Source organism: Cryptomeria japonica, chromosome 8 (genome assembly GCF_030272615.1).
Source record: "Cryptomeria japonica chromosome 8, Sugi_1.0, whole genome shotgun sequence".
Lineage (NCBI taxonomy): Eukaryota > Viridiplantae > Streptophyta > Pinopsida > Cupressales > Cupressaceae > Cryptomeria > Cryptomeria japonica.
The window spans coordinates 641,449,369-641,462,036 of record NC_081412.1 but is presented as its reverse complement, the minus strand read 5'-3'; the positions used below and the strand labels follow the sequence as shown (position 1 = coordinate 641,462,036).

Below are 12,668 nucleotides of genomic sequence, written 5' to 3'. Positions count from 1 at the left end.
CATATTTATCATATTTAGGTATTTCACAATGTTGTGGGAATGGTATCATGTTTAAACTCTTGTCAAAAGGATATGGACAGATGTCCTCCAATGAATATTTCTTGGAACTCATTCCATTCTACATATCATGTATTTGTTGTTGTAAGGTTTGCATTTGTTGAGCAAGAGTTAACAAAGGATTATCAATATGGGTTCTCCTTGCATCCTCATAAGTTGTTTTGTCACCATGCTCTCTTCTTGTATCATCATGGTCTTTTCTTGTTTTATCTCCTCTTGTTTCCTCATGATTTACTCGATTTACATCCTCTTTATTGGGATCATCAGTTTTTTGATGGTTACTTGTCTCTACATTAAAGTCTTGTGGTAATTTAGCTCCTAATTCTTCCAACATTAGGATGTACTTCTCTTTTTGTTTTTCCAATAACTTTTCCATTAGTTTGTCAAATTTATAATCTTGTGTAAGCTCTCTAATGGTGTTATTGACTGCCTCTTTATCAACATCCGTGTATCCAAAATCTTGAAACATTGAATCTTCTTCTTCTATTTGTTTTTGTTGTCTTCTAAATTGCTCGTATTGAGCTCTAGTCTAAACTGGCAGGTGATTGATTTGGACTTCTCAAGTTTTGATCTTTTAAAATGCCACTCAATAAGTGATCACTAGTTTAGTAAAATAAGTTTTGTTGATTTTACCACTGTTATTAGTGTGTTGCGATGAAGTGTCTTGTTGTTGAAAGGCACATGCTTGCAAAAGTTCTTCGTCAAACTTCATTCCGTAACCACATAAATAGTGACGAAAATGGAGTAGGAATGTCTTGTGTTTTAACAAGATTTTGCGATTGATGTACAAGAATCTTGCCTTCTTCAAAGTAGCCTTATAACTAGGTTTTATTTTCTTAAGGGGATATTTAAAATTCATATAAGCATATGATGGTTTTCAAGTTGTTTGATTCCAATGTGAGTGCAATCTTGATTTTGGCAAAACCTAGGTTCAAATAGGAATGATATATCCAAGATAATGAACAAAGGTTGATATGATCTAGTTTCGTGATAAAGTATTTGATGTATCCTGATGAGAAATTGATAATGATGTTGATTTTTGCACTTGAGATGGTTGAATCCCTAACTTGTTGGATGTTTTATGCTTATGAAAACCTTTGGAAATAGCCTGTTTGATTGATAACCTAATTATCTAACTAGTTTGAAGACCTGTGATAGTTGAAGACAAATCTACTCGAAAAAGGGTATCTGAAAATGGTATTGAATTTTTGGTCTGATATGCAAAAATGTTCACTGTTATAGATGTGGGAAAAGCGTTTGCGCTAACCTATAGATTAAAAGTGCTAACCTACGTAATAAATGTGTTGTTCTATGGGATAAAAGTACTGCTTTGTATCATAAATATGCTAAACTATCATGCAAAAGCATTGTTTGTGGTGTAAAAGCATTGTTTTAATGAGCAAATGCATGATTCTAGAGCTTAAAAGCGTTGTACTGTTGATCAAAAGCATTGTTCTACACAGCAAATATACTATTTTGTGTAACAAATGCATGATTTTGTCTGTGTTAAAAAGATTTTTCAATTTTCCAGCAAGTTGTCAAATTTTTGACTCATTTTAGAATGATGATTTTTCAAGTTTTTGACCATTTAGAGAACGTTTTATAAACACAAAAGACATAATGTTTGGAAATAAAAGTGTACAAGCAAGCACAAAACTTATGGTAGGCTGAGACAATAATTATTCAATCTCACATAGGGTTTCCCCCAAGGCTACGCTATTCAAAGAGGATATTTAGGTGCTTGACCCCACTGGCTCCACCCTCGACACTCACTTATCCGAGGCAAGAAAGCACTAGTTTCCATGAAAAATACCCATGGAAAACTTCATATCTCAACTAAGAACCATATGTGTGTGAGCCACTTTAGAGGTTTGACCTCCTGCGCCAACAATTAGAAGGATTTTGGCACCTAATACAAATGGTTTTTAGTAAGGGATTTTGTTCAAAGATACCCTTTGAAGTCGCGCAAGCACGATTGAGGCCTATAGCCCAACAAAGTACTAAACAAGATGTAGTCACGCAAGTGTGATTAAGACCTCAAGGCCCTACAAAGTGCTTAATATGAGATAACTCAAATAAGCTCTTGTCCCCCGAGATTTTCATCTCAAAAGGAGAATTGATTATAGTGAGTTAGAATACTTGGCTTTAGCCATACTCACTTGGGTCGTTCTCTTCTCACTATCCCCCTAAAGGCGGCTTGGAAAGATAGACCCTCTAAAGGTTACACATAAAGGAAGTAGGTCTAGTTTTCTGATCACCTCATGAGGGTGAGAGCATACTCGCCTACTACTTCAACATGAACGAAAGACAACGATTTATTTTAATCCTTCTAAAATCTATGTGCAACTACTTTAAAGAAGACATTTAAATTCAAGTTGCATGTTGTTGATTATCCTCCTGGTTAAGCTAGATGAGCAAAAAGTATGATGTTTTACTTCCCAAAATACTCCTAATTAAACTAGGTAAGGAAATGCATGCAAAGTTGCTCAAAATATGCCTTGCACACATAAATGTTAGTAGTTTTCAAATTTTTACGTCTTGGACATTTGGACCTACAAAATTTGTTAGCTCTTAGATTATGAAAATTCGAATTCTTCAAACTGGCGGAACAGAAGCACTAAAACTATAAAAGCGCCATTCTATTTAATACAAGTGTTAACCAAAGAGATAAAAGAACTAACCAATATATTAAATGTTCTATTCTAAAGAACAAAAGCGCTACTATGTGTTACGAATGTGCTAACCAATTGCTTAAATGTGTGAATTCATCATCAAAAGCGTTATTCTATTTGATACACACGTTAACCAAAGTGCTAACCAATTTAGTAAATGCGCTATCAAATTTCACAGATGCGTGAAACTGACTTACAAATGTGTTAAATTGATTCTATGAGAATAAGACAGGATATTAGAAGGGTAGGTGCGAGGCCTGAGCCCCACAATATACTATTTATGATGTTACAATTTTTTTTGCTAAAATAAATGAAGCCTAAAGTTTTATCGAATAGGAAATCCACTTAAAAAAAGTTAATGAGAATGATACCTTGTGGAGAAAACTTAATACTTGACACTACATTTCTATTTCATGATACCAATTGATTTAGAAATATCACTAGCACAATAATTATTAATTTTTTAATACTATCATCTTATACTTATTTTCCAATACAATTAGTATCTCTACTAATTTTCACTTTCTTTGTGATTAGATTGTACAAATTGTATCCATTTTCTACTCACTGTGTCCCATTAAAATTACATATTCCTTCCTTATAACCAAATTCCTTCCTTCCTTCTTATAGAACATTCAAGAATATGCCACACAACCAAAGACTCTTAAATGAGAAACGCTATCTATTTCTCCATCCCATTCTTCTTGAGGATCTCTATCATTTATACTCTTTACAAGACACCACTTTAAAATATAAACCTAACAAGCTACATTTTTTTCCCAATATCCATTTAAGAAATGTTTGTCCTTTAACATGTGGTTTGGAAATGTCTATAATCATTGTAGTATTCCTTCTACAAGTGGACATTATATTGTAGTTTATATCTAATAGTAAGTTATTTCTTAATTAGACATTTGTCTTGGAATAATGTTAAAATTCATTTGCTACATATTCTCCTCTTTTGTCAGTTCTCAATAGTTTTATGAAAAAATACTTTTCTTTTAAACCATGACTTTAATTATTTAAAAATATAAAAAAAAATTCATAAAATAGAATCAATTTTTTAAATCCTCAATGAAGGTTGAAAAGTAGTTTTTATTTATAGTAGGTGTTTATATAATTCCACACAAATATAAAAAACCAATCTAAAGAGTATTCTTATTCCAACTATATTATTTTCCAATAGTGAAATATTATTGCTGAGGCTAAAGTTGAACTCCAAAGAAGTATCCTGGAACTTATTAGTCCATCATAAAGTATAAAAGAAAGCTTCAGAAAACTTAGCTTCAACCAATGAAGTAACATGAAATAAACAAAATAAACAAGATTATACCTTCCATTATTTACACATCATTGTGTCCTAACTCCACTGTTCTTGGTTGTAGATGATTTTTCTCTCAGACAAGCACGGGTAGCTTCCAAGATGGTATATGAAGAATGGATTGATAGTTAATTGATACTATGGATTGATGGTATATTAAGCTAACATGCTATGAAAATGATGTATGCTCAAAACTCTAAAAAATGTCATTTGTTTCAAACTCAAACTCACAGATGCAAGATAAAGACTCCTAGAATGATTGTAAGATTGTTTATTAGACTATTAGTTTTTTAAAAATGGCTTAGGAGACCTCTATTTATAGATTTTTGAGTGCATAAGCTTAGGTGGCAGAGATCAATGGTCATGATCAAATCTTGCAATTTTGAATGCCTATGAGCAAGAGGTTAAGATGTGAGAGAGAAAGGTGGAAGATGTTCCTCCTACTCCTACGAGATGGAGGAAAAGGTGGAAAGAGAAGGCAAGTGTCATTCATCTCACCTTGACTGAGGATGAGGACTGAGAGAATATAGGATAAAGCTATGAGATTTCCACAATCCATTATGTATTTCTAGTGTATTTTTTGTGGATTTGATTGTGTTTGTTTGTTTGTTTGTTTTTGTTTTTTTTTAAATACACACAATCAAATCCAGAAAAAATACACTAGAATATAGGATAGTTGGTGAAGATTTAGGGATAATAGGACAAGTGGACTCAACCTCCTCCAAAGATGTAGGAAGGTTGGAGAGACTATAGGGAGGTTGAGGAATGTGTGTATGTACACATTATTTGGAGAATGAAATGAATGTTGAAGATAATGGTATATTAATATCAAAAATATTAATATCTTTAGCCACATGATGGCTAAGTTGGCAATGAAGAATTAATGTGGAGATGAGGGTGAGTTGGAAAAAGGAGATTAAATAATTAAGAAGACTATAGGATAGTGGATAGAAGAATAATTAAATATTAGATATTTAATTGATTAGAAGAAAGGCTAAATGAATTAATTAAGAAAAAAATTAATTAATTCATAGAAGAATGAATTAAATAAATTAATCTTTTTAAATTAACTATTTAATAGTCTAAGAATAATTATTAAATAAATATAAAATATTTATTTAATTGCTCATAGCTAATTTTATGTGTATACAATTATCTATGCTACTTTTTAATACAACTTTAATAAATTATATTTGTTTGTTGTATCAATTGAAAACCGTTTATCATGTTCTTCTTGTACAACAAACTCAAACCATAAAATGCAAGTGACCAAAACTCAAATTCCAAAGCCAAGACTAGTCTTGTTTATCACATATGAATGTAGTATATAATGTCACTTTTGTGATCGCTTGGGCATATGTAACCAAAAATATCATTGGACATCATGATAGTTTAGAATATACAAATAACAATTTATATTTAACTTAAATTAGGAAGCATTCTATTTTTTTGTGTCGACTTTTACAATGAGTTTATAACGTGTACTTCTATCCATAATCACACATGCTCTATGTTCAAAATAAATTCTATATTCTTTATGTATAATTTAATATTATTCATTAAATTATATTTGAGTTCAAGAACATAATACACATCTGGAATAATGGTTATTTTCATCTTTCTTGATTCTAAAGCTTACTTTTCCTTTACCGATATTAAAAACTTTGATATCATTTATTAATTTTACTTTTGATTTCATAAATTCATATGTATTTAGAAAGATATGTTTACATATAGCTATATGATTACTAAAACCACTATCCAAAAACCATGCATCTTTTTTGATTTCTTAAGAGACATGACAAGTTAACTTTACTTTCATTTTCATCTTAATTTTCTATAGAGAATTTTATATTTTTTCTACACATCAAAATGCTTCTTCCTACACTCATTTGTATGATATACTAAAAATGCAACCAAATTTGGATTTATTAAACTACTAACCTTAAGATTTATTGTGACTACTAAATCTACCTCTTTCACTATTTGAATCTGTCATTCATTTTTTTCATAATGAAATATTCTTTATTTCCCTTTCTTCATAAATCTTTCCTTCTAACTCTACTAAAATTAAATCTTCCTCCTCTATTTTTACAGCTAAAACTTATGATTTAAAGGCATGTCTAAGCATAGAAGTGATTATTTGATTCAACATTTTCTCATGGGTTTATAGTGATCTCATCAAATCATCAATAAACAACAATGTCAATTCTTTTGACTCTTCTATTACAACTAAAAATAGAGTCAAAACTAGTTGAAAATATTCTAATATTTTTTTCTACAATCCAAGTGTCTCATCATAAGACCTAATTTCATTTACTACAATCATTGCAATATATATCTATAAAGTGTGAATCTTTCTTAAATATTTTTTTTAAATATTTCATAAGCATTTGTAACTTCTAGCTATTTTAATTATAGTTGTACCTTAATGTATTTTTTTACATGACCTCTCATCCTTGTTTAAATATATTTACTAATACAACTCTCGTAAAAATCTAGATTTTCTCATGGACCACTAATTTAAGAGTAAATCTTCTATATCCTTTTTTTCATCTCAAAAAGTATTTCTCTACCTATTTTGATGCATTGCACGTTACCTACTCAATTATTTAAAAAATCCATTTCCAACTAAATACCATACATCTTATCTTCATCTTAATTTTCTAAAATTTATAGTTATTTCCATTCAACAAAGGAATTTAAGGTCGAATAATATTACTTCTTATGCTAGCAATGCTAAGACAATTTTGTGAAATTCTTTAATTTAAGTTGGATATCAGTTTGATAATATTATATAATAACATTCAAAATTGCTTCATCTTAAATTCTAATATTTTTTTAACAAAAGAGCTACCATTTTCACTCACAAATATTTTATATATAGAATAAAAAGGAAACATGTAAAATACCTCTAAAAAAATAAATAAATAGACACAACAAATAAAACAAAACTCAAAATATTTAAATATTCTCTTGAATTTTACAATGTTTTTGTAAAATTCTTATGTATCTATATTTTTCACACCTCTCTTACAATAATTTTGTCATTTTCCATATTGTCATATATTCATTTTTTAAAAGTCTACTAGAACTCTTTCTTAAATAATTATGATATATTTTAATATCTCTATCTATTCATAATCTTTTCAATTAGTACATGTTCTATAAATTAGATATTTAATTTTAATTTCCAAATATATTTGTGTTGTCAAAATCTATTTCATGGATGTTTACATTAATATTATTGTATACAAGACATGATAGATTAGGTGAAGAGTTATAAGTAGCATAAAAGTTAAATTTAGTTTTAATATTTGCCTCATATTTCTTGAACACATTGTGTATATATATGTATGGACTTGGAAAGTCCGTGCTATGATATTCAATGCTTCATGAGCTCAAAATTTAAATTTAAAGAAAAGCTGATGGCTAAATCACATTGTAAGCTCTACACTTACTATCATTTGTGGCTTTTGTTGGATTCTATTATGGAAGAAAAGCACAAATGAGGCTGCTACCTAAACATATCACAATTTCCCTTTTGTTGGATTCTATTATGGAAGAAAAGCACAAATGAAGCTGCTACCTAAACATATCACAATTTCCCAATTATTAAAGCTCTATATCCCAAAGAGGATAAAAACTCAGTATATAATTTATTGTAAACAAAGTTTTGGATCACATTTCCCAACCTATCAAGTTGAATAATGAAAAAAGATTTCGTAATTCCAACACTGTATATAGCCAAAATCATGCGAGATAGAAACGAAATTCTTCTCGCAGTTATTCAAGAATGAGCTTGGTGCTTCTCAATTTTCGTAATAACCAGCCGTCTGGCTCTGTTAATACTTGCAAAGCACAAGAAAACATACTCTTCCAATTCATCTAATTGTTGGACAAAATAGCCATGGCTCTTTTGCAACAGTATTGCTACCTCGTGTGCATGGCACTTGTCATCCATTCTTTCCAAGCAGATTCTCATAATGCTTTTACTGTGCTCAATCTCATCATTGAGAAGCTTCACAAGACGGCTCATGGTGTCGAGGTCTCCGTGAAGAATATATGTTCCCTTGGCCGCAGCATCAAGCTGTAATTCAACAAAAGGAAGGATTACAAAAGTAAATACACAAAATTCTTCACTAGCAAAACAAAATAGGTTACTTCTAATATCTATATTTTTAAATTATAGACATGCAAACATATTCCAATATTCAAAAGTCATGGTTGCAGCACAGCAGGGGGTCGTTACGGCATGTGGATCAATATCTGATTTTAGAAGTAAGAAAAGAAAACACTATGCTTAACTCGCAAGAAATACGATAGATAAGGAAATGATACCGTACAACTGGATCACACATACAACATGAAAATCTAAATTACTAAATAAGCAGATGAATAAGAAATTGAAATTTTGTCATTTTCAAAATTATCAGAAGAAATGACTTCTAAAGTAAAATTAGAAGTTAACAGAGATCTTTTCTTAAAAGATTCAAGCCTTTTTTAACCAACCTTTTTAGTATGATCCAATTTTCCCTGCAACTCTCCGTATCTTTCCTGAATCTCTTCAAAATACTGCGTTGCAGAAACCCTAAATGGATTATCAAGTGCTACGAATGACTCAAACCGTTGAATTATGATGTTATATTGATCTTCACTAAGATTTTTCGAACTCTGCGCTATTTCCATAACTTCTTGTACGTTGTGGTCATTTGATCTCCCCTGCTCGATATTTTTTAAGAGAAAGCTGCATAATTCGAAGGCTTCGGCGGTATTATTGAAGTAGTCTTTAGCGAGATTGTAGCTAATATTTTTTTGTAGATTTGACTGCAGGAATTGATAAACAGCTTCTTGCTCTGGTTCCAGGAGCCGCTCTGCCAAGCTTCTGTACGAGGGAAGACGAGACCTTGCTGTGCTATCTTTATTTCCTTCTCCTTGAGTTCTTCCTGTTAGGGTTTCAACTTTGCGCCAGAAGATATTATATGATTCTCGTCTGAAGGCCATTGCGTCTTCTTCGTTAAAATCCTCCATGAAAGCCTGGTTAGACGACTTCTTTGAGATTTTAAGAAAAGACGGCTTCTTTGAGATTTTAAGAGAATTTCCTGCAAATAGTGTTTCACGATTCATGGCTTTGTTGCATGAAATTTAAAGATTTAAATTTTTAAAGCGTTAGAAATTTATAGGTACCTTTCGATCCTCGCCTGCAGAATTTTCTTCCGAGCTGTGACAATGAGCGCCTTATTTCTTTGAAAACACTGTAAATTCGAAATCCATGACAAGAGGATCAATAAATTTAAAGACTGAAGAAAGTTAGCTAGCCGGTCGAATAAAGGAGAAAATTTAAAGGTAAATACTTTTGCTACTGGAAATTCGATACAATCTTCTTCAATACGACGAAATCAAAACTCCGTGCGTCATTATTACCTGCTCATCATAAATTAATCGAAGAATTCGAAATGAGACACTGAAACACAGAAAGGCTGAAATGAATGAACCTTACAGATCAGAAAATTGTCCTTTTAACATTTTCCTTCGTCAGTTTGCTTGAGATGTACGCAAGAATAAAATATTATCATATCCTTTGAATTCAATGAATCTAGTTTCTTCTCCCCTTTCATTGTCTCCAGGCCAAAAGCCTAAATGTACGATTTCTCACGGCTTCGATTTCCTGTGTTTGTAATTTATACTTATTTGTAGACACATCCAACTTTGTTCGACTGCCTGTGGATATGTGTAAGTTGATATTGTCGTGGTGTACACGCATTATTTTGTCCATTGCCGAAACCTGCAATTCAAGAAATCGATCGCGTCAACTTCTCATCTGATGAAGAAAATTTGTGGGATAATATCATCCACGTCTACACTTCGAATCCGCGGACTATAACACTGCGCGACTTTCTACGAATGACCTTCTGTGGCCTGTAATGCCAACTGGCTAGAGAAGCAACGAAACTCAATCTTACACGTGGCGAAGAGATTAGCTTAAAAGTTTTTAATTTTGTGCTTGTACGGAAGTCACATAGGACAGAAAATAAGAATAAAATAAAAAAATATAAATGGAAATGATCACATACCTAAAGTTCAAACTAGGTTAAGCGAGAATTAGGAAAGGAAGGGAAGGACGTGTCTATTTTCATCCATGAGATTTGTCTCGTGTTCTACGAGTAAAGGAATAATATATATATATTAATATCATTGTTCAATCTATTCGTTGAATTTATTTAAATAATTTGTAATTGCATCTTGGTCTGCAATGGGTATGTTGCAGATGTGTGGAAAGTCAATTAGGAAAAATTTGGTCTATTTTTTGCATAAATTTGTGTAGTACATTGATGTCAATAGCCAACTTCCATGATGTTGTTTATGCAACAAAGATCTTAATAGAGAAGTGATAGCTTAAAATAAACTATGCATCCACTTACAAGGATCGAATCATAATTGAAATTTGAATCAAGAAGGTAATCAAGTTTCATTACCAACATGCTCATGTTATATTTACAATAGAGAGAGAGAGAGAGAAGGAGGGGGGGCAGGGTGGGGCGGGGCGGGGCAGGGGAGAGGGGCTAGAAAGAGGGATATATAGAGGGGGAAGAGTGAGAGAGGTATAGGTAAAGAGATAGAGATAGAGAATGAGGAGATGAAGATGGAAAGAGAGAGAGATATGGAGAGATAAAGAGGGAGAGGGTAGAGGAATAGATAGAGATGGAAGAGAAAAATAAATAGTGGGAGAGAGAGGGAGAGATAGAAAGATAAAGATAGATATAGGAAGTGATATGTAGAGAGAGTGAGAGATATAGTGGTAGAGAGAGGTAGAGATAACTAGATAGGGATAGAGGGGAGATGGAACAAGTGATAGAGAGTGATATATATAGAATGGAAAAGAGATATAGATATAGAGGTCTAAAAAGAGGGAGGAGAGAGGGAGAGAGATGGATGGATAGAGGGAGGCATGTCAATAGATATAAGGGGAGAGGGGAAGATATAGTAGAGATGAAGATAGAGAAAGAGAAGTGGAGGGGAAAATAGATGGAGAGATACAGAGAGGTATGTTGGTAAGTGTCAAACATATCCCCTTGGGATTTGTGACATTGCTTAACAGCCTCATGTGAGATCCTTAATTGGGATGGTATCAATTTCCTGAATAGATGCATCTTTTGAGAGAAACAACCAGCTCAACTCCCTTCAAGTTGTATCAAAGTGGGGTCACAGGTTCAAATCCCCTTGGGTAATGCTGAGGGGGATATTGTTAGTAAGTGTTAGCATATCCCATCAAGATTTGTGATGTAGATACCTAAAAATGTCGCATTGATCATAAACTGATTATTAGACCAATTAATTAAATAATTCTCTAATTATTTAATTAAGCTAATTAATATTTTTCTTCTAAATTTATATTTCTTCATAATCACTAATTATTTCAATTTCAATTCTATCATCGTTTAATCATTTAAACCATTTTCTAATGTTAATTAAATATTTGTTATTTAATTAATTGTGATTATTAGTCCCTCAATTTAAATAATCTTTATTATTTAAATAAATTCATTCTCAATTTCTATTTCTCGTCATTTAATCATTTAAGCCTTCTCTAAATATTAATTATTTAATTAATTATGATTTAATTCCTTTAATTTAAGCAATCTTTATTATTTAATTAAATTCATATGCTTCCAATTTCAAATACATGTGCATGATTTCAAAAATCAAATTGAAAATCAAAGTCAAGTTCTAAATATATTCAAATAACAAATTGAATTTAAAATAAATTCAATATTTGAATTAAATCTCATGCAAAGGTTAAATTGAAAATCAAAGTCAAAGTGCAAGCACATGCTAAATTATTTAATTCAATTAATTAATTAATTAAATCAATTATCTTTTCAATCTCTATTTCTATCTGTTTTTTTCCAAAAAGCATTCAAGATGTCATCTCAGTTAATTATTCCATCTAATTTTAATTAATCATTTCAATTAATTGATTAATTGCATAATTTCTTTAATTCTCTCCAATCATTCTTTTTCTATCTTCCAATTAGCTTTTTCTAAATAAATTTGTCTTTGTCATCAATTAATTATCCTCCAATCATTCTTTTTCATCTTTTAATCAACTTTTTTCTCAATCCGTTAACTCAATTATCTATTCAATCAATTCAATTCCACCTCCAAATCAGCAGTTCAACTGTCAATCAACATGTGAGCTCACCTGAATTCCACCTCTTAATCATCATGTTCCACCTCAATCAATCCTCTCCAAAAATCTATAAATTGAGCATTCAATCTCCATTTTCAACAATCACGAACAATCAAGGAGAATCATAAATTTTGAATCTTTGTGTCATTTGCACATTGCCAGTGCAATATCTGAGAGCCTTCATATCATGAAGAAGAGAAGAAAAATGGAAGCCATATGCAATCATGGGATAGGGAGTCTTAATTGATATTTTACGTATTTATTTCTTTGATTGTGTTATTCTATTGATGTTGTTTGAATTCTTTAGCTAGAATAGGGATTCGTGATTTCCTTATTATTTCTAGTTAAGCAATGATGATTTTAAGCATATACATGTGACATGGCTTAACAACCTCCTTTGAGATCCTTAACTGGGATGGTATTGGTT

The 12,668-nt window shown here is 31.3% G+C and overlaps 1 protein-coding gene across 4 annotated transcripts; it reads right to left on the bottom strand.

Annotated features, from left to right (window-relative positions):
• Positions 1-7,635: 7,635 nt before the first annotated feature.
• On the bottom strand, positions 7,636-9,948 carry LOC131067731 (UPF0496 protein At3g49070). 4 transcript variants are annotated; one of them, XM_058002857.2, is made up of 5 exons: positions 9,551-9,944; positions 9,405-9,474; positions 9,238-9,305; positions 8,563-9,152; positions 7,636-8,140 (listed from the first exon to the last, which is right to left on the bottom strand). In XM_058002857.2, the coding sequence occupies exons 4-5, from the start codon at positions 9,079-9,081 to the stop codon at positions 7,841-7,843; spliced, it is 819 nt and encodes a 272-aa protein (XP_057858840.2). In that variant the 5' UTR covers positions 9,082-9,152; positions 9,238-9,305; positions 9,405-9,474; positions 9,551-9,944; the 3' UTR covers positions 7,636-7,840. The 4 variants fall into 4 exon arrangements, with proteins under 4 accessions (XP_057858840.2, XP_057858838.2, XP_057858836.2 ...); XM_058002855.2 differs by lacking the exon at positions 9,405-9,474 and having other exon boundaries at positions 9,475-9,948; XM_058002853.2 differs by lacking the exon at positions 9,405-9,474 and having other exon boundaries at positions 9,551-9,948.
• Positions 9,949-12,668: the final 2,720 nt, after the last annotated feature.